The 22,528-nt window shown below is 38.6% G+C and overlaps 1 protein-coding gene across 1 annotated transcript; it reads left to right on the top strand.

The window, feature by feature from the left end:
- Positions 1 to 371: 371 nt before the first annotated feature.
- Positions 372 to 17,166, top strand: ZBTB1 (zinc finger and BTB domain containing 1). The gene is made up of 2 exons (XM_079912885.1): positions 372 to 500; positions 14,007 to 17,166. The coding sequence occupies exon 2, from the start codon at positions 14,025 to 14,027 to the stop codon at positions 16,164 to 16,166; it is 2,142 nt and encodes a 713-aa protein (XP_079769011.1). The 5' UTR covers positions 372 to 500; positions 14,007 to 14,024; the 3' UTR covers positions 16,167 to 17,166.
- The last annotated feature ends 5,362 nt before the right edge of the window (positions 17,167 to 22,528 follow it).

Here is a 22,528-nt window from a genome sequence, read left to right as displayed (position 1 = left end):
CCATCCAGCTGTGCAAACAGGAGGAGGAGGAGGAGGTCCCAAGCCTACCCTTGGGAAAGGGGCGAGAGGGGTGGTCAGGCCGCCGCCGCGCCGGCCCCCGCGGTGCGGGTTGCGCCAGCCTCCTCGGAGCCCGACGCAGAAACTTGTTGCAACAAACAGGCGACCGCGGGTGCCCCTAGCAGCCAGCGGCGGAGTGGGTGGGCGGTCGAGAGGGAGGGGAAGGCTGGCGGACGCCGCAGCGAACTGGTGGGCAGACCCGGAGTCGCCGCGTAAGCGGGGCCGGCTCAGTGCGGTGCGGCAGGCGCGGCTGTGCGGCAGCGGAAGTCCTTTGTTGCAGCACAGTCCCTGGCAGAGCCAGAGCCTCTCCGCGCAGCCCAGCCCGAGCGCCGCGCGCCGCCGCCACTGCAGCTCTCGGCCCTTCTGCCTCCGCCCGCCTTTCCCGTGGCCGATTTGCCTTAAACTCCCTAAAATCTCCGCAGCCCCGGTTCCTGCTGCGGCCGGTGAGTATTTGCCAGTTGTGGGGCTATTTGCGCAACTTTGGCCCGGGCCGGAAGGCGGCGGGCAGCGGGCTTGGCGGCGTGCGGGGCCGGAGCGGCGCCGACCAGTGCGGGGAGCCGGAGCGCGGCGGGCGCGCGGCGAGGACCCGGCCACGGGTGGCTGCTGGGCCGCCTGCTTGATCCCGCCGCCCGCCGGCGCGCCTGGTCGGGGACATGTGGCCTCCCTGGGTCGGAGGCGAAGCCCCCACGGAGACTAGTTCCCAAATTAGTTACCTTCTTTTTCCTTTCTTTCTCTGCCTTTATTTTTTTGAGGGGGGAGGGGAGGTGTAGACGGGAGGCGGGAGGACCCGGTTGATTGACGTGCCCAGAGCCCGCTTCTCTCAACTTACAGCCGCAGCTCCTTGGCGGGTGGGAGGGGAAGTGTCCCGGAGCCCGAGGCCGCAGACTTGGGCGCGCTCCGAGGGAGGAGGCGTAAGAGCCGTGCAAATTCTTGCCACGGTTTTTCCCACTCCCTCCCGGCACACAAGCTTTTTGTTCAGTAAAAAGTGGTAGGTCTCGGGTTTGGGGATTTTCGGTGGAAAGATCTGTTTCTTGGGAAGAGAGTGCTTTCGCTTCCAGTGGTGGGCGCTTGCTAGAAGTTCTGTTAGTGTTCGGTAAATGTGTTGGATGTAGATCAGGAGTTGTTACCAATAAAATATGTAGGTTTGGGTCTGAGCTCAGCCACCCTCCCAGTCTCCCTTCCTACCTAAGCAGCGCGTCTGCGTGATCTGAAAGGTTGACATGACATTTTCCAAATTGGGAGCGTCAGGGAGATGTTGATGAAAGTCCTTGATGTTTTCTGGGGACAGTATGGAATTTGTCTGTGTGTAATAATATTCCTAAATCAAGCTTCAACGTGGTAGGTACACGCAGTTTATTTATTGGCCTAAGTATATTTCCATGCAGTATGTATCACGGCAGGAAAGCTATGCCAGGAACAATTTTCCCTTTGACACTCGATCCCAAGAAGTGGTCCCAGGCTTTCTGAGACTTAGAATCAGTCTCTTGAGCTGAAGTTCAAGGCACTCTGGAGCAGATTTGGTGAAGGATGCAGTTCTCATGATAACTCCAAAGCAATCACCACCCGCTCCTTTGAAATTATGAAATTTTGTCATTGCAAATGGATATGATGAGGACACTTGGAATACAAAACGATGAAGCTTGAATGATGCCTGGCCATCAGAACCTCAAAACGCCTTTTGAATCACTTGCTGGATATCTAATAAAGTCTCAATAATAACTGAACGTATTTGGAAGCTAGATGGGGCTTCCTCATCTTAAACAGAGAAAATTGAAGCATAGTGGAGGTGCAGTGCTTTCCCAAAGATTGATAAAATAATGACAGTCTGCAAGTAGAGCTTTCAATCAGCATCTTACATTCATTTTAAAAGCAGATTTCTCCATTACGACCAAATTTTCATGGTATAGAGAAATAACTCATGTTGAGCAATCTTACCTGAAGCCTTTCTATTCTTCCTACCCCAACACGGCCTAAATTGGAGGCAGTGGGGAGCCCTGGCTGCATCATTGTCGGAGAAAAGAGAAACCGTATTTAACCAGGACCTTAGCAGGGCAGAGCACAGTCTCAGCCACTTGCTGTTGACCTTGTGTTTGATTTCGCTTTAACACAGCTAAATTTTTGTACTGTTTCCGCATTCTCCTCTTTTGCCAGGCTCCGGGAAAGGTATAGTCCATGGAGCTTTTTAAGGGTATTTCTGTGTTCCTTGCAGGACAGCCATTCTAATGTGCAAGAGAAAAGAAGTGCCTGCTTTCAGGCCTCTCTTCCATCCAGGAAAAGTGCTAAGCCTTTGCTATTAAGCTTCTGGCCCTAAAGGGGGGGAAACCATTTGGGATAAAAATGCAGAAAATTTTCCATAGATTTTTACTTTTAAGCCACAATCTGTTGTCTTCCAAAAAAGAATTGAGATATATTTGAAAAAAATTGAGATATATTTGCTTGAGAGGTCATTTTGGTGTCTATCGGATTTTTTTTCTCCTGATTTTTTCTTCTTGTGCTGGTATCCTTACCATAAAATATTGACATTATTCTTATACTCTTATGGGAACCAAATTAAAAGGGATGAGTGTCTCTTTTTTTCTCAGAATGGAAATGCTTTTATATAAAATTCAAGCTCTTTGTAAAAATTCAACCTATACCGAAGTAGATAAAAAACAAAAATGAAAGTCATTTCTGACTCCCACTCCCCAGAGGTAATCTCTGTTAACAGTCAATTTCTTGTTTAAAATGAGAGAAAGCAACATTTGGTCATACTGTGCTGCTGTGTGTGCCTCACCCTGGCTAGGGATGGCCGTGATGATTCATGGGCTAATGTTCTCTATTCACTGCTCAGGTTGGTGAGAATTGTCCAGGTAGAGGAAAGGGAATGTTTTGCATTGGACTTATTTAAAATTCTATGATTAAGTAGCAGACGTGAGAGCTTAAATACAACAGGGCTGCTATTGTAGGTTTGTCCTTACGAAGTACTTACTGTAGCTTGGTGGGCTAGTTCTCACACTTATAATGTTAATGTTGGTGTCAAGCATTTGATGGGTTGATTTATACTTGCCAAACTCATTAAAACAAAACAAAACAAAACCCTCACATTTGTAAAGAGTTTCATAATCTATAGTTGGGAAGGAGTGGGTATACTTGCCATTAAGGCCACTGCCAAGATAATCCCTGTGCTGTTACAGGATGAGAGGTCCCTCTTGATCTATATCGAGAGGTAGCATACCAAACATCAAGGAAAGGAAATTAGAGGAAAGAAGGGGATTAATGACTGTGGTTTTCAGATGTGGCCTAGAAGGAGACAGTACATATTTAAGATAGATTTCTAAGTATACTTATATTGTGCCATGTATAGTTATCTGTATAAGAAGTCTTAGAGTACAGAATCACTTATTCCTTAGCCTGGTATATTCAAGAAGAGTAAGCTGTGAAGTAATTGATGTTCTGAAAACAAATCCCCAAAATAGTACATAGAAGTTAAATCACAGCATTTGTTATTTGAGAGTGTTGGGAACAAATCATTTGCAAAATAAAATTGGCAAATTAAAGAAAGAATTAAATTGCCAACCAGATTTTCTGTTTGTTGTCTGTGTGAGATGCATGCGATCCTTTTTAGAGATAACTGAAGAGCTCCATCCTCACTTTAAATCTTTTGTATTAGGGGAGGGCTTCCTCTGATGGGCCGTGGGAGTCAGAAGATGGAAGCGGAGATGGGGAGTGCAGGGCATTCTGCCTGCAATATGGGGCTTTATGAGAATGGGGTGACTCTGGGAGGCTTAGAATGTCCAAGGGGACATGTTAGTTAATAGTCATTGCCAGAAAGAGTGTTTTCTGGTTTACAAAAACAGAAACTTAGGGCTCTGAATGAAAAGGGTCAGAGTTTGAGTCCCATCTTACAAGATGAGCGCTTGAGTACCAACCACTGAACCTGTTTCCTCATTCACAAAATGAGGATAATAAGGATACCTACCCCGGGGTTGTTATAAGGATCAGTTGTGTAATGTATGGGAAATCACTTTGTAGATTTTTGACTACTATATAAACTTTGCCATAATTGAAATAATGCAAAAAATTGATAAGCAATATAAAACTTGCTTTCTTCAACACTTATTCATTCAAAAACTGATCAAATATCAACTAAATGTCAGGCAACTGTTAGAGGCCCAGGGGATACAGCAATGACTAAGACAGTGCCATGATCTCAAGCAGCTTACAGCAAAGCAGGGGAACCATATCATTATAATCCCTGCTGTAAGTGTGATGATAGACATAGCATCCCAGTGTGGATGATACATTATTTTTCACCCTATAGTTGTAGGTATAGACTGTTTGGGAAGCACAGAAGAGGCATCTACCTTACCCTGGAATCAGAAAGAATGTCCTGAAGAGAGTGAGCTGGACGTTGAAAAGGCTCTAAGCAAAGGGAATAGCATGTATGAAAGCATGAAGGCTTTTGCTGTGTTAGTTGCTTTGGGATGAGGGGAAATCTTAAATGTTAAATAGATTTAAGACTTAAAAATGGAGTTAAACTTCTTGGCATGAACATACTTTTTATGATACTCTTTTTATTGGTTTCATTGACTTAATTACATAAGGTTGAAATTTTCAGGATTTTGGTTAGAGTTAAAAATGTAGCACTTGGAGCTACACAATTGGAAACAGTACAGTTAAAAAATATTTTGTGTGGACTTGCTGAAAGAAGGAAACTGGGTAGTCCCTCCCATCATCTTAGAGCTGCCTCACCAGTTTTCTTTCTTTTTTTTTTTTTTTTTTTTTTTTTTTTTTTTTTTTTTTTTTTGCGTTACGAGGGCCTCTCACTGTCGTGGCCTCTCCCGTTGCGGAGCACAGGCTACGGACGCACAGGCTCAGCGGCCATGGCTCACGGGCCCAGCCGCTCCGCGGCATGTGGGATCTTCCCGGACCGGGGCACGAACCCGTGCCCCCTGCGTCAGCAGGCGGACTCTCAACCACTGCGCCACCAGGGAAGCCCCAGTTTTCTTTTTTATATATATATCTTTATTGGAGTATAATTGCTTTATAATGTTGTGTTAGTTTCTGCTATACAACAAAGTGAATCAGCTCTATGTATACATATATCCCCATATCCCCGTGCCTCACCAGTTTTCATGCAGCAACGTTTACTGAGTACACACACTGTGTTGCAGAGAATCGAACAAGCCAAAATATTGGCCTTCAAGTTGCTCATAGTCTAGTAGGGAGACCAACATACACATAATTGTGGTAGCTGATTCTTATTTAGCGCTTGCTCCGTGACACACTGTCTTACAGTAACTAAACCCTAGGAAGGATTACAATCCCCATTCTCAGATGAGAGAACTGAGGCACAGATTGGATGCAGCCTGCTCAAGTTCACACACCTAATAAGTGACAGAGCCAGAATTTGAACCCAGACAGTCTGGTTAGTCTGTGCTTTAACATCTACTTTATGTTGCTGTTCTGATGATTTAAAAAATAGCATAATAAGTGCAAAATAAGGAGATAATACACAGAGTAATATCAAAACCTAAAACAGTGGGAGAGGGAGGTCTTGCAGAAGGCTTTCTGGAGGAGGTGATAAACTGATTCTTAAAAGATATGTGGCCGGTTCAGACAGAAGAACCAATCAGCATGAGTAAAAATGGAGGTAGGAAATACATGAAGTATATGGGCTCGGAGGATGGGGTGGTGGCCAGCAGTTTTATGCCGCTTGAACAGAAGTTTGAAGCAGGAAGTAGCCACATAGGAGACTAGATGGGGGGGCACGGAGGGCTTTTGTATCCCTTGGGAAGGAGTTTGCTCTTCAGTCTGAGGGTATGTGAAAGGACCCACAGAAGCAGAATAACAGGGTCTGATTTTTGTTCTTTATGAATCATCTGAGGGTGAAGGATGGATTTGAGGGACCAGTTAAGGAGCCTATTGTAATAATTCAGGAGTAATGATAGAGGCCTCAGAGGACAGGGAAGGTAAAGATGGAATCGAGGGGCAAATTTGAGAAATAGTGAGAAAACTGGCAAGACTTAATAGTTAATTATGAGGAAGAAGTCCCAGGTGACTCCCAAGAATCCCGGGTGATTGGTGCATGCTGGAGAAGGGGGAGGAGCAGTTTCAGGTGGGTCCCAGACAAAGTCACAGCGTGAGTATGCTGGAATAGATAGGAGTTCCACAAGATGAACCCTAAGAATACGAATGCCACGTGCAAAAAGGGACTTCCTGGTGAAGCTGCTTTTTGCTGAGAGAAGCCTGCTCTTCACCCCAGTGCCCTCTGGTGGTCAGAAGATGCCATGTTGTCTCTTTAGGATAAACAGATCAACATTTAGACTGCCTGAATTAAATGCTTTTCCTCTTCCACTCCTGGAGGAAGAGAGGAAAATTTCAGGAGCCCCTATGTTCCCTTTGCTTTCTGTGTGGATGAATTCATTTCCCAGACCTAGCAGCTTAACTACAGTAACACCTCAGTTATTCAGAGTTATTTGGTTGACAACGCCAGCTATCCAGTGGCCTGACCTGAAGCGAAAGAGTAAGGCAATTTGTTGCCTGTCAACAATTAAGATAGATTAAACAAAGTGCATGAATTAAAACCTTATCTTACGCATAGAACACTGCCCTAGGTCCTCACAGAAAATTAAATTATTTATGTAGATTCAGTTTCAATGAGTTTTTGTCTAATTTCATAACTCATAACATTGAAATGGTGGGCAGCAGGAGATCAGCACACCTTTTACAAGTGACAGCTGTTGGCCTGACAAGTAGGGAGACAGAAAAATACCATCCAACAAACTACAGTCTCCAAGAGCATAACAGCCTCGGGCCATTTTGTGCAGGTGCAAACAACCCTTGCAAATTTGAACAGCTCCTATTTTTCAGGAAGACATAATTGATGCAGAGAAGCAAGCAGACAGCTAGGTGCTGCTATATATGGGGGCAGCTGTTAGAATAGAAGGAAGAGCCCTAGACCAGGATTGAGGAGACCAAGGTCCCATCCTGTCAGCCACGAAAACAAGACATGACTTTGAGTATGTGACTTAACCTCTCAGGGCCTCCATTTGTTTTCTTATCTATGACGTAGCGGGTTGAACTTGATCATCACTTGGTAAAATTCTGTGAACTTTGTTCACAATGATGACATTAATGTTTAAGAAAAATCCTATTCCTCTTGGATTGAAAAGACAAACATTTGTCATCTCTAGTTTATACAAGAGTTCTGTTTAGAAGTATGATTATCTCTATTTAATACATGAGGAAAGCAGGCTTAGAGAGGTGAAGAAAATTCATAGCTGAATAAGTAGGAGAGCTGGTATTCAAATCTATCGGTGTCTGCTCCCTGGGCTCTTTTTTAACACTTTCATTTAACAAGCATGCATTAAGTGCCAACTACATGGGCAGTGTGCTAGGCACGGGGAACACAAAGGCCATTTAGCCTCGTCCCCATCCTGGAGAGTTGAGTGTAGTAGGCATTGCTGTACAGTCCCTCTGTTAGTCCTAAAGATGCAAGTACTACTACAGCACTGTTAGGACGAATGAACACACAGCTCCATTTGGGTTTTTAAAGATCCAAATGGGTGTGAGCACAGAATGGAGCCACCATTTATAGCTTTGTTTCTATGGGAATATGTGTTTCAAGTTCCAAATAACTAACTTAAAAATAAAGTTTTGGAACATAACCCAGTTACAATTTCAGAACTTCCTGTACTAAGGACTGAATTTGCAGTCTAATAATCAGCCAGGATGCTTGTTCTAAAAAGTGAATAAGATTTTCTAAACTTGATCATGTCTGTCCAATTTCAATGCCTGGAATTAAAACCTTTTATCTTTGGGAGCCTGTACAGCCAGTTCTTACTGGAAATCTCAAGGAGAAAACCTAAAGAATTAAGTTTAAATTTAGAGATTGGAACACTGTATACCCTAGAAAATGGAATTCTAGGAAAGAATTTTGCCAAGGTGACCTTATTTTTATAGGTGGCAAAGTCGTTAAGGCTATGATCTCAGGCTCAAGAGTCATATTGCTTGTGTTCTAATCTCACCCAGTCCTCTGTGGCCTTAGGAAGGTTATATAACATTGTGTTCTGTTTTCTTATCTGGAAATGGGTCTTAAAACAGTACGTACTTTGTAGAGTTTGTTATGAGGATTAAATGATAACATGATACACATATTTACATGCATACATACACGTTTTATATATAATACACTATATATATACATATATATGTGTATATATATGTATATATATCTTACTATTGATGCGCCAGGCTCTAATCTAAGCAGATATCACACACACACACACACACACACACACACACACACACACACACACACACACACACACCTGCTTAGACTAGGTCCTGGCACATTGGTACTAAGGCCAGTAAAACAAATTTACCTTCCCTCCCATTACATTTCCAAGCTTTTGTTTATGCTGCTGTGTACCCTCCCCAATTTTTTACGTACACACCAATACAGATACCTGAAATGCCTTCCCCACACCACTTTCTCTTTTTCTTTCTTCTACTCATTCATCAAGACTTCACTCAAATCCTTCCTAAAGCCCACTACTGTTCTAGTACAATTCATGCCTTTTCTAAATGCATACTGAACTTTATTCAATATAATTCAGTACTTAATTTTTCTCAAATCGTTTCTTGGTATAAAATGTAATCCCTCATATGTAATTAGCTCTACTGTATACCATCCTTCTCCACCTCAATGCTTTATGCCATGTTGGGAACATTGTAGGTGTTCAATACATTCTGATACTCTGATTTATAAACAGGGGAGAATCCTTTCACTACCTTTCAAGCTTCTTAAGAAGCTAGTCTATAGCCCACAGGTTAAATCCATATATATATATACATTCAGTCATATGAGACATAGAAATAGGTACGAGGAAATGAATGTAGGTACTTAAATATCCCTTGAGACCTGGAGGTAATTGTTAGTAGTTCAGAGATTGGGACGCTGAACTGTAGACTCACTGAGGCTATGCAAATAGTTCTCGGGAATGTCCTTGATAATGCAAGTCTGGGACGCAGAGGGTGGTTGTTTACCTTATGGAAGGAGTCACTCAAAAATTCCTTTAAGTTGCTTCTTCATTCACTTTATATGCTTATTTATAGACCCTTAAATTATCATTTCACTAAGGCTAAGGCAAAAGAAACGTCCAGCAAAACTTTTTTTCCATTTAAGAGACTTAGTAAAGAAGGAAAAGTATTTCTGAAACCTTACTGTGTCAGTGAGAAATTTACTGAAACAGCTTACAGAGTATAATTTAGGGAACATGTCTACTGAGTGAGACTAGATGTGCATATACAGGTATAACCACATTACAGATAGAGTTCAGAGGGCGTAGTTTCTTGTGCAAGGGCCTTAACAAACGCTATGGTAAGGACTCATGCCCAGTCCTTGCTGACTGTTCTTTACATATGGGGGTACACTGCATGATACCAAGGAGCATGTAGTAACCACAGTTCAGTGGTTAGTACCCAGCTGGGTGGGCAGGAATCCTAGTACCTATAATACTTTACCACAGTTAACCCTTGATACATTGTTTAACAGCACAACATCTTTGTCCTTCTATGAAATAAGCATGTTGGACTAGATTAGATCTCTAAGCTCTAAAAGCCTATGAATATCTAAATTACTGAATATTCTTAATGTGTTTGGTAGCTGTTTTTGAATTTGAGATGAGCTGGTTAAACTTTTTCAAACTAAAATTTTTTAAATTCAGTGTAAACTTTTTTGCATCACCTACCTCCTTATTCCTCTGGAGAACTGCATCCACACTGGGTATCCTAGCCTTAGGAGAACCCCTGGCTTTGGATCACGTTTGAAGTTTCTGCTCTCAACCCCAGCCCTTGAAGAACTTCTAGCTGTACAAACTTGTTCTACCAGTGATGTAGCTAGTAACACAAACAAAAGCAATCACACAATGCCATTATAAAAACAAGAATTGAAATATAAGCAATTATTAAAAACAGGTAACAAGCTTTACTATAACAAAGTTCACTAAGTATTTTGGGTAGCATTATTAAGGATATTTTAAAAATTGAAGAGAGCAAACCTCTTTTGGAATTTGAATGAAATTATTATTTAATTAATAAAAGTGAGTGAAATATAAACATTTTAATGCAAAAATTATTCTCAAGACATAACAAGCTAAAAGTCTCACAGGAATTTAGATCCTTCACCCATGATTCCACCTCCCGCCTTTTTGTTTATTTGTTTTTGTTTTGCTGTTATTAAGCCTTCTTAAAACTTTTCTGAATGAGGTGTAACAAGAACAGAGTTGTTGGTACAATGTGTGAATGATTGCTATTAAAAGTTACTCTCCCTAAAATCCACTTTACTCAGAACTTGGGCATTTGCATAATAACATTGGAGAAACTACAGTTTTAGGTCAGCCTAGGAGCTGTAGTGTTAGCATTAATTTTTGACAAAAAGGTACTTGTTCAGCTTCCAGCCATATGAGGCGAAGATAGAAATACAGAGGGATGTGGAGGCAGTGGGATTCATACTCGGGTGTGTCTGACCCGGAGCCCTGTTCTCTCCACCACAGCACAGTGCCTTCACGTACAGAGTAGGCACTCTGCTGAGTACACGTTCAATGAAGTCACTCATCTAGAACAAATTAAAATTCCCCTCAGTGAGGTATCCTTGAGATTATAGAATACCTATGCTATTGCTGATTCTCAGTACTTTATACAGTGCCTGGTACACTAAAATACTCAACAAATGTTTGTTGAATTAATAAATGTGTGTTAAAATGCTGTTGATGCTCTTATATGCTTTAGTGTCTTGTTTATGTTAATACAGAATGTATGTTCACTAATCTAATTGAATTATGACTATAGCTACAGATGTGTCTATCATATCGGTCTTCTATGTAGCTGCATTAATTTTGGTTGCTGACCATAAAACTGCTTTTCCTTTAGATTAGAAGGGTCCTTGGAATTTTTAAGCTCTTCTTGTCATTATTTCAACCACAGGGCATTTAAAACCTGAAAGTTTTAACAGATAAACTATTGGCTTTCATACTGCTGGACTCTTATATGGAAGGAAACCGTAAGATTATCTCGTCAAACTTACCCCCTACGCTTAAGGAAGCGTCACCACTGTCACAATTGCCAGTGTTACTTCCATTAATTATCATGTGCCAGTTTACACATTGCTCCTGTGAACCTTAATGTCTGATATGCTTTTTGAGGTATTATTATTTAACATCTTTATTGGAGTATAATTGCTTTACAATGGTGTGTTAGTTTCTGCTGTATAACAAAGTGAATCAGCTATACATATACACATATCCCCGTATCCCCTCCCTCTTGTGTCTCCCTCTCACCCTCCCTATCCCACCCCTGTAGGTGGTCACAAAGCACCGAGCTGATCACCGTACAGCTGTGCTATGCGGCTGCTTCCCACTAGCTCTCTTACATTTGGTGGTGTATATATGTCCATGCCACTTTTTTGAGGTATTATTATCCCCACTTTGACAGTTCAGGAAACTTGGAGTCAATGAGGACAAACAAGTTACCTAAGGTGGCAAAGCTAGGTTGGAACTCAGGCCTGTCTGATCCAAAGCCTGTGCGCTTTTCACTGTACCATACTGTCCGCAACAATATTTCATCCCTGCTTCTACACGGGGCACTCATTATCCTCTATATGAGTTCGTTTCATTTTTGAACAACTCTTATTACTAGGGGAAAAAAATTGAGATAATATCTATCCCTCTACCTCTTTTTTCATTAAAGGTCTCTCTGAATCCTGTAAAATGTCTATAGACCTAGAAATCTCATCCTGCATAAAATGGGCTTGGGGTCAGTATTTTTCTGTGTGTGTGTGTGTGTGTGTGTGTGTGTGTGTGTGTGTGTGTGTGTGTGTGTGTGTGTTTTAACCCTTTGAATAAGGTTTTGTTGTTTGGATTTGTTTTATGTAATTGTAATCGTTACATAATTTCATAGCCTGTGTTTATTTACTTGACTTTCCATCCTGAAAACTTTTCTTATTTTCTTCTACAGCCTTCATTCATAAATATAATTTTCATAAAGGCCACATGATGGTGAATTTTAAGAAGTAGATTTACCTTGGTTTACTTACAACTACCTTATTGTGAGGCATTACAAGTTATAAATAACACATTGATAAAGATCTGCGCATACATTGCATTTTGTATATGGGTACATACTGAGCATGACTCTTCAATTCTAGTACAGATATCTGAGTTACACAAGGTTGAAATATTGTACCTTCTTGAAATACTTGATTTGGCTTACAGAAAAGGCCTAGAGGTTGCAAGTTTAGGAAGGCAGCAGGTCTCATTAAAAGCCACCTTCATTTCACCAGGTGCCCATGCCTACTGTGTTACCCTGTCTTCAGGCAGGAAGAAGGAGGCAGAGTGGCCTTAGGTAGTCGGGGAAAGGGGTATGTCATCCACATGTGATCTGGAACAAACAGTTTATAAAAAACAAGTGGAAGTTAGTAAAGTTAGATAATCTTTTAATTTCTACTGTAGGGAATGAAGGGTTTGTGGACTGAAGAGTGAACGTTTTATTTCTCTGAACAGCTTGTTAAATGTTCTTCTTATGCTCAAATTGTGTAAGAACTTGTTTTTGAGTAGATGATAGATTCTGAAGTATTATGTGTACAGATTAAAAATTAAGGCTAAAATTTGATCTTATTTTCGCTTTGTAATGTAATAGGACTTACAGTGCTTTTAGTATTCTCCTCTCCTCTCTTTATTCATTGTCAGCTCCATACATTAAAAATATTTATATGTTGATAAGTGAAGAAAACTGGTTGCAGAAAGGTGTATACAGTACAATACCATTTAGGTAAAAAACAAAAACAACAACAAAAGCAAAACTATGTGCCTGGCACGTAGTAGGTACTCAATAGCTGTTGACTCTGTAGGTATAGCATAAACATTTGAAGATATACAATTGGAGAGGTTACCTCTGGAAAGAGGTGTGCAACCTAAGGTGTGTTTTTATTCTATGTACTTTTATGTTTCAGTTTTTTTCAATGAACGTGTGTTACTTTTGTATTCTTTTTTTAATGATTGAAAAGTGAAGAAAAATTTACAATCTAAGGATAGATATCTCCTTCCCAAATAGATCCACTGTCCTTTATACTGTAAAGTGCAAGCCAAGCAATATAAGACAGATACTCTGACTCTATAGAATTATTGCCTCTCCAGTAATCAAGAAAAGAGAGGAGCATTGATCAAACCTATTTGCTTGGTGCCATTTCCATGTAATCTAATAAGCTTTTGTAAATAGAATTTTTCTAAGGAAATTTTCAACCATGCAAAAATAGAACTATATCTGCCTCCCAGCGTCAATAGTTCTCAACACATGGCCTGTTTTGTATCATCTATAGCCCCCACACCCACCCCACTGGATTATTTGCAAGCATATTTTAGATATTTCATCAATAAATACAGCAGTCTGTGTATCTAAAAGATAAGGATGCTTTTAACACAACCAGAATACCCATATCACCCTTAAGGATGAGCAATCATTCCTTTATATCTATCATCTAAGAAGTTTTTAATACTCTGAGACTGAATTACTAACTTTCAGTTTAAATTGCTATTTTATTTAACTTTCATTGTTTGTATCCTTCAAGTACTTTTAAACTAGTGTCTTTTTTCATTTCAAATTTCGTATACATTTTTTCCCTAAAGGCGTAATGAAACCAAAACTGTATGGTTTTTGCTTTTGATACCTTTGCTTGTATTTCTTAAAATAAAAACGAGATGCTTGAATAAATGGCTGGGTATCTTCACCTTCAAGTTTTAAAAATGATTCAGGTATATGTTATTGCTCTTTACTACATTAGACTGGAAAGCTAGCCATACCTTGATTGTAATAGTAAATTCACACAAGTCACAGGTCATGATCAAAATTATTCTTTTTTTTAAGTGCTTTTCTGATATCCTGTCTGACTTTAATATTTTTGTTTTACATAGGTCTCTAATTAATAGAAGATGGCAAAGCCCAGCCACAGCAGCTACGTCCTTCAGCAGCTAAACAACCAAAGGGAATGGGGTTTCCTCTGTGACTGTTGTATTGCAATTGATGACATTTACTTTCAAGCACACAAAGCAGTTCTAGCTGCCTGTAGCTCCTATTTTAGAATGTTTTTCATGAATCATCAGCATAGTACTGCACAGCTGAATCTCAGCAACATGAAAATTAGTGCCGAGTGTTTTGATCTTATTTTGCAGTTTATGTATTTAGGAAAAATTATGACAGCTCCTTCCAGTTTTGAGCAGTTTAAAGTGGCAATGAACTACCTACAGCTGTACAATGTTCCTGACTGTTTAGAAGACATACAGGATGCAGATTGTTCTAGTTCAAAATGTTCATCTTCTGCTTCTAGCAACCAGAACAGCAAAATGATATTTGGGGTAAGAATGTATGAAGACACTGTGGCTAGAAATGGCAGTGAAGCCAATAGATGGTGTGCAGAGCCAAGTTCAACAGTAAATACACCACATAATAGAGAGCCTGATGAAGAGTCTTTGCAATTAGGTAATTTTCCTGAACCATTATTTGATGTATGTAAGAAGAGTTCTGTGTCCAAATTATCTACTCCAAAAGAACGTGTCTCACGACGCTTTGGACGGAGTTTTACCTGTGATAGTTGTGGATTTGGCTTTAGCTGTGAGAAGTTACTAGATGAGCATGTGCTAACCTGTACTAACAGACATTCATACCAAAATACAAGATCCTATCACAGAATAGTGGATATTAGAGATGGAAAAGACAGTAATATCAAAGCTGAATTTGTTGAAAAGGATTCTTCTAAAACATTTTCTGCACAGACGGACAAATACAGAGGAGACACAAGCCAGGCTGCTGATGACTCAACTTCAACCACTGGAAGCAGAAAAAGTAGCACAGTGGAGTCTGAACTAGCCAGTGAAGAAAAAAGCAGAGCTGCTGAGAGGAAAAGAATCATTATCAAGATGGAACCAGAGGATATCCCTACAGATGAACTGAAAGACTTTAACATTATTAAAGTGACTGATAAAGACTGTAATGAGTCCACTGACAATGATGAATTAGAAGATGAACCTGAAGAGCCATTTTATAGATACTATGTTGAAGAAGATGTCAGTATTAAAAAAAGTGGGAGGAAAGCTCTGAAACCTCGGATGTCAATAAACACTGATGAAAGAGGTGGTTTAGAAAATATGAGGCCCCCTAACAACAGCAGTCCAGTACAAGAGGATACTGAAAACGCATCCTGTGAGTTGTGTGGGCTCACAATAACTGAGGAGGACCTGTCATCTCATTACTTAGCCAAACACATCGAAAATATCTGTGCATGTGGCAAATGTGGACAAATACTTGTGAAGGGTAGACAGCTTCAGGAACATGCCCAGAGATGTGGAGAGCCCCAAGACCTGACAATGAACGGGTTAGGAAGTACTGAGGAGAAGATGGACATGGAAGAGAATCCTGACGAACAGTCTGAAATCAGGGATATGTTTGTTGAAATGTTGGATGATTTTAGGGACAATCATTTCCAGATAAACAATATCCAAAAAAAGCAGTTATTTAAACATTCTGCCTGTCCTTTTCGATGTCCTAATTGTGGCCAGCGTTTTGAAACTGAAAATCTAGTGGTTGAACATATGTCTAGCTGCCTAGACCAAGACATGTTCAAGAGTGCCATCATGGAAGAGAATGAAAGGGATCACAGACGAAAGCATTTTTGTAATCTGTGTGGGAAAGGATTTTATCAGCGGTGTCACTTAAGAGAACACTATACTGTTCACACCAAGGAAAAGCAGTTTGTTTGTCAGACATGTGGAAAGCAGTTTTTAAGGGAACGTCAGTTGCGACTCCACAATGATATGCACAAAGGCATGGCCAGGTATGTCTGTTCCATTTGTGATCAAGGCAACTTCAGAAAACATGACCATGTACGGCATATGATTTCTCATTTATCTGCTGGTGAGACTATATGCCAGGTCTGCTTTCAGATATTCCCAAATAATGAACAGTTGGAACAGCACATGGATGTTCACCTGTATACATGTGGAATATGTGGAGCAAAGTTTAATTTGAGGAAAGATATGAGATCACATTATAATGCCAAGCATTTGAAAAGAACATAAGTGATTTTCTACTGTATAATGTTTAGCTGATAGGAGACAAAACACCAAAGCAAAGGATATGAGCTATTTAGAAAATGAATTTATAAGATGAATTGTTGAAAAAAATTTTAAGGCCCTTTACCTTTAATATTTTTTGTTTAGGATCTTAAGTATCTACATTTTAGGTGTTATTAAATGTTTATCATTTTTGTTATTTTTAATAGAATTCTTTGTTTTTAGTTTGTTTTAGCTATGATTAAAATTACTTTTAAATGTAGACTACAAGTGGTTGTTACCCCTTCAGTGACTATTAAAGTTTAGTTTTTTTTATCAATAAGGTGATGACTTCACTATTTTTATGTGTTTTTTTTTTTCTAAAGTTACCCTGTGAAATTTTAAACCCAACATCATTGGCCGTTCCTGTTTAAATTTTTTTAAAAAATTGTTTGTTTTAAATAATTAGTTATTTGAAACTATCCCATTCACTGTAGCTTTTTTTTTTTTTTTTGGAAGTTGAACAGTGATTTAGCCACTGTTTATTCCCTGTCTTATCAATGAAATTCGTATTCTTAAATTGACAACTTAATAGGCAGGTTAGGTGCACTGAATCTAACCTTGAAGGTTGACATGGGCTCAAACTTGGCCTAAAAAGATTGATGAACCTAAGGAAATTCCTATAAATGAATATTTCCTATAATTGATAAAATATTATCATTTAATAATCACATTTAAAACTTATATTAAGTGTAAAACCCAATGACTTTACCCCACTTGAGAAATTAGTGGGGACAAGTCATTTTGTTTTGTGATATTAAATTTAACTATGATAGTTAATTAAAAAGGCATATCTTGTATTCATTTAAAATAATTTAAAATATTCTGATTTCTAAAGTGTGTTAGTTTATGAATTATTTTTGTTTATAAATAGACTTTAATAGCTTTCTAGGAATATGACATCTAAAGGAAAATGATTTTTCACCTTTAAAATGACATACTTTTGGAACTTTGAGATTTGAGAAAGCTGCCATGTATATTGACAAATCTAATAAAATAAAGAAATCAATTACAAATCTGGTTGTTCTATCAAAGTAGAGTGTGCAAAAATCATGTCTTGTGTTTTATACTAAGATTTGGAGAGAATGTGTTATGGCAAATTGCAGTTTATCAACATGCTTTATTTTTTTTTCTGTAAAGGACTAAAATTTGAGAACCGTAAAATAATCACAGAACATATAAGTGGAAATAGTTTATCATTTTTAAGATAAAGTAGTATTACTGTTAGTTGTTGCTGACACAGGGTCTACACGAATTACATGTGAATTAAAATACTGGCAAAACTGGCCCACCAATCAACATATCTGTTGAATAGAATGCCTTTTAATGTGAATTACTTGCATTATAATGCCCTTCTCATAATGAAAGGGATTTTAAATAACTCCTATATTTGCATTATAATGCCCTTCTCATAATGAAAGGGATTTTAAATAACTCCTGTATTTAAAAGTATAATTTTGTGATTATGAACAGTAATTTAACGGTATTGTTCTTTTTGTTTACATCACATTTTTAAGATATGCAAGTCATATTTTTGTATACAATTTGCATAAAAGAACAAGTTGCCAAGAGAATTGAGAGACATATTGACTAGCATAGGTTTAGTTGAAAGAGTGTGAGCTCAGAGATTTGTGGGGAAATGTTGAGGTGTTAAGAATTGAAACAGTACAGGAGCCATGCAGTATTAGAACAAGTAGAGATGGGGGAAATACACAAAAAGATAAATGAGAAATCAGGAATTTTTTAAAAGCCATATTGTAGAAAAAGCAAGAAAATTGATTCATCTTAGTCTTGGATACAATAGTTTATCAAGTAATTAGATCTGAAATACAACTTTAAATGAAATATGGTATATATATTACTGATAGGAACCTAATAAGAGTTCTGTAACTAACCCAGAGACCATCAGAGAGTAAAGAGAGAATATCGACTCAAAACAAATTTCCAAACTATATACCATCTTAGCGGACATCATTTTCTTTGGGACCGCTTTTTTCCATGACCCTCTTCAAAACCTCTATTGCAATGGCTTTCCCACCATTAAAGAACAGGGGTCTTTCTAAATACTACCACTCTGTAAAAAGGATTGTTTAATCCATTAGGAAAGGGGGTTTAGTTTTAGACACATACTAACAGCCAAGAATTAGCAAGCAAATATATAAACATTAAACATAATCTCTAGTTTTACATAACTGAGGTGTTTATAGTTTCAGAAAGCCATACCTCACGATGTGTTTTCTCCCAGTTTCATGTTACAGGACACACACACCTTTTGTTTTGTTTTGCAACTAGCTACAGCAGCACAAGCTTCTTTGAGTATAATGTACAATTTTCCTTATTAAGGCAAAGAGTTCATTTAAAGACTACTTGCCTTTTAAAACTAGGGGGAATTAAAACTATCCAACACCTCTCTCCAGCCCTGTTTCCTCTCACTTCTTTCCTCTCTCTCCCGCGGTGGAGCTACAGAGCTGTACCTACTTACTATTGCTTCTTGCCCTCCAGTGCTGTGAAGGCAATGAATCAAGGTTGTGGAAGTTGCCTCCTCCTCCTGCCTTTATAATTTGTGTGATTAGCCTCCAAATCTGAAAATGAAGGGGAAATCTAGATAGATGTATGTGGAATCTTGTTTCTCTTTTTGTCTCACATACAGTCTTGCTTAAAGGGCCTTTTCTACTCCAACAGAAATCCTGGAGGAATAGAGTCAGTGCTTAACAAGCTCGGCACCAATTACAGTGCAGCTCAGATGTTTATAACTTTTTAGTAAACAAGACTAAGAATCTGAGAGATTAATAAAGCACAACTAAAGCAGTAGTGGATTACAACTCAGAAATTTGTCTTAATCTCTCCCATATTTTTAAAGTAAAAATATTCAGAGAAATGACTCACGTGAGTAAAATGGTACATGGCTAATTTTTAATGCATGAAGTTTGAGTATGAACAAAAATTAGAAAAAAGAACATAAGGATTCCAGGGGCTAGATATAAAAATTAAAGAATTAAAATAAGGACAGGGCTTCCCTGGTGGCGCAGTGGTTGAGAGTCCGCCTGCCGATGCAGGGGAAACGGGTTCGTGCCCCAGTCCGGGAAGATCCCACATGCCATGGAGCGGCTGGGCCCGTGAGCCATGGCCGCTGAGCCTGCGCGTCCGGAGCCTGTGCTCTGCAACGGGAGAGGCCACAACAGTGAGAGGCCCGTGTACCGCAAAAAAATAAAATAAGGACAGAGCTTTCTAGAGTAGTCAGCACCAATTAAAAGGAAAAATAATAGACTAAGTAAAAATCGTACTTAAGTACTGTAGTTGAGAACAAAAATATCAACAAGGTATAAAAATTGAATAAAAAAATAAACATTTGAAGTTTTCTAGGTGAGGTGAGTAGAATGGAAGTTATTTGATAGGTTCAAACAATTTGACTAAACTAATTCAATTAGAGCTACAGAATGCCTAATGAAACAAATTTTATGAACATGCCAAGGATATGCATAAATATGTGAGATAATATACCAAAGTTTATATTCTAAAACAAGTGGGAAGAGAGGCTCATGGTGGTTGGCAACTTTCTCATTGATTAAACAATACCTGTTCCTCTATATCACTAGTTAAGGAACTTCTGTATTTAATAGATCTCTGGAAAATTCCCCAAAGAACTAGTCTAACAGTTAAGTTAAACATAAAACTTGTCATTGTTGTTAACAAAACACTAAATTAGTACCAACCAGAAGAGAAAACCTGAGTGTGTATGTGCACGCATAGTTGAGAATAAAGCAATTTGGTATATTAATTCTAAATGGGTTTTATGAGTTACACATTTCTTTTTTTTGCCATTAATCTACTTTGATCAGTTCCTCACCACCACCACCTCCTTTGTAACATATGCTTCTCAGCGATACAAGCCTGTGCTCTAAAGGCACCCTAGCATTGATAGTGCCTAAGATCCCAGGGTACCAAAAGGCACTGTGGGAACATATCCTTGTGGAATGTCTCCCATCTCCTGATACCTGAGGTGCAGTAAATGGGGTGACAGGGTGAATGCCAGGGAACTGAAGCAAGTAGAGTTAGAGTTGGTGTTAAGAACTTGAAGCTGTGGCCCGGATTTGGAAACCTATGAACCATCCATCCCAGGGCTCTCAGTAATCCCATCATCCATTTCATTAGCACTCTTTGTACTCTGCTAAACGCTTTACAGATTAATTTTAATTAATCCTCACAGCCTTATGAGGTAAGTATTCTAATTTTCCAGATGGGAGACTGAGGTTCAGAGACACTGAGTATTTTTCCTAAGATCACACAGAAACTAAATACTAGAGCTGGAATTTGAAACTAGGCCTATTTGATTCTACATTCCTACTTAACCACTAAGCTACATATTCCACCTAACAAAAAGTACAAAGAAAGGCCTTTTCAGCTCAGTAACACATGTGACAAAGCTTCTATGAGACTCTGTGCTCCTTGTTCATCATCTGTCATCTACTGCGCTTAGTAAGATAGCTGGTAATAGTGGGTACCTAATGAACATGTTGAATAATGTGAAAATACACCAGTCAGAAACAAAACATTTGTATTTGAGCGGATCATTCAGAATGATCTTTAGAAATAATTACTAAATACTCTTATGTTTTAATTTTCCTTTATTTAAACTTAAAACATTAAGTGGTATATCAGCCATTTTTCTGGGCCCATGATAGGTGCTCAACTAAAAACTAATTTGAGTTCAACTTCTATATTTTTACCTCTGTGACTTTTTGCCCCTCTGTTTTCCCTATTCCCGATCTTTATGTTTTAATCTCTCCCACCAGTCACCATTTCCTTTTATCAGTTATGAGACTGATAAGTAGACTAACTCAAATCATTTGAAAATCTTCCCGCAAAAAATCAGGACCCCAGAGTAATCAGTTTTCCTCTTTTTGCCTTAACAGATGATGTGGATAAGAAATTTTTCATTTGTTTGGCTAAAAAACAAAACAAAATACTTAATTACCATATTGTAATTGATTAAAGTTTATAGAGCAATCTAAGTTTGTCTAAAAATAAAAGTTGGTTATTCTAGCCATTTATAATTCAATTTACCAAAAATACCTATGTATTTCTAGTGTAAACTTAACAATGTTACTTGTAAAAGAAATGAAATTTCAGGAAACAACAGTTGAATATCCACCCTAACCTAGCAGCAAACCTTTAAGCAATGAATAGCCTAATGGTTTAAGTGAAACAACGCCCCTCCCAATCTAATCTGATTTTAATTTCATGCATCTATTGCCTGATTTCTAAAACATATACAATAGGTTTTACTATTACTATGTTAAGTCTACTACTTTAATGATCTCTCTACCAACTGCCAAATGTTATTGTTTTTGAAGTGAAAATAGAAGAATAAATGGTGAAGATTCCATAGATAATATTTATATAATCACTTAGGTGGCCCACTTTCATTGCCTTCTATCAAACTCAAGGACCTATTCCTTGGTAACATATGGGCAGAGTCTCATAATAAGACCAGGTGAAATTTAGCCACTTATAAATTTATATGCGGGTAAGAGGCAAAAGTGCAAGGGTTTAGAATGTTTGTGTCTATAAATATTGGTAAATATAAATATTAACTAAATGACAATAGCGGCTTATAAATTCATGCTAATTTTGAACCAATTTAATACCACTTACATGCATGTGCTTAGTTGACTTTAGCATTAAGAAGTTAAATCCATATAAGTTGCTCTCTTACTATTTTTAGGAGAACCAAATCATTGAGGTCCATTATTAGTGGCAGAATTGTTCATCCTTTCTATCAGAATCCAACACAGATCACTAGTGGGCAGGAAGCCATTTATAATTTTACTCATCATCTTACTCATTTGCTGATAAAAAGGATGGTGTGAAGATTACAATTCAGTATTTGGCTCTGAATTAAATGTATCAGTGTACTAATCACCACTGTAATAAGTAAAGATTACAGGAAACTCTAGGGCCAAAGGATGACACAAATGTAAAAGACATGATTTCATGAGTCAGGAATATTAATAATTTTATCTGAGAAAATTTGCATAACTCTGTACTTACCTATTTGAGAAAGGAATAGTTAGGTAGACAGCTTATGAAATCCCAGTTAAGCTTTATTTTAAAAGTTACTATGTTGTTTTTATTCTACTTCAACCAGTTGCTTATACCAATCAGAATCAGCAGAACTCATTTTTAGATGACAGAAATATAAACATCCAGATTATGAAAGTCATCGTTTCTTTCAAATGCTTATGTGTTCCCTGATGTGGAGAAAAATATTTAAGAGACAATTTCCTTTTTACAAAATTAGGGCAAATCATTGCTGTGAAAAATATAAT

Source organism: Stenella coeruleoalba (genome assembly GCF_951394435.1).
Source record: "Stenella coeruleoalba genome assembly, chromosome: 2".
In the NCBI taxonomy this organism is placed as follows: Eukaryota; Metazoa; Chordata; class Mammalia; order Artiodactyla; family Delphinidae; genus Stenella; species Stenella coeruleoalba.
Note: the sequence above shows the minus strand (reverse complement) of the source record. Positions and strands in the feature narration are given on the sequence as shown.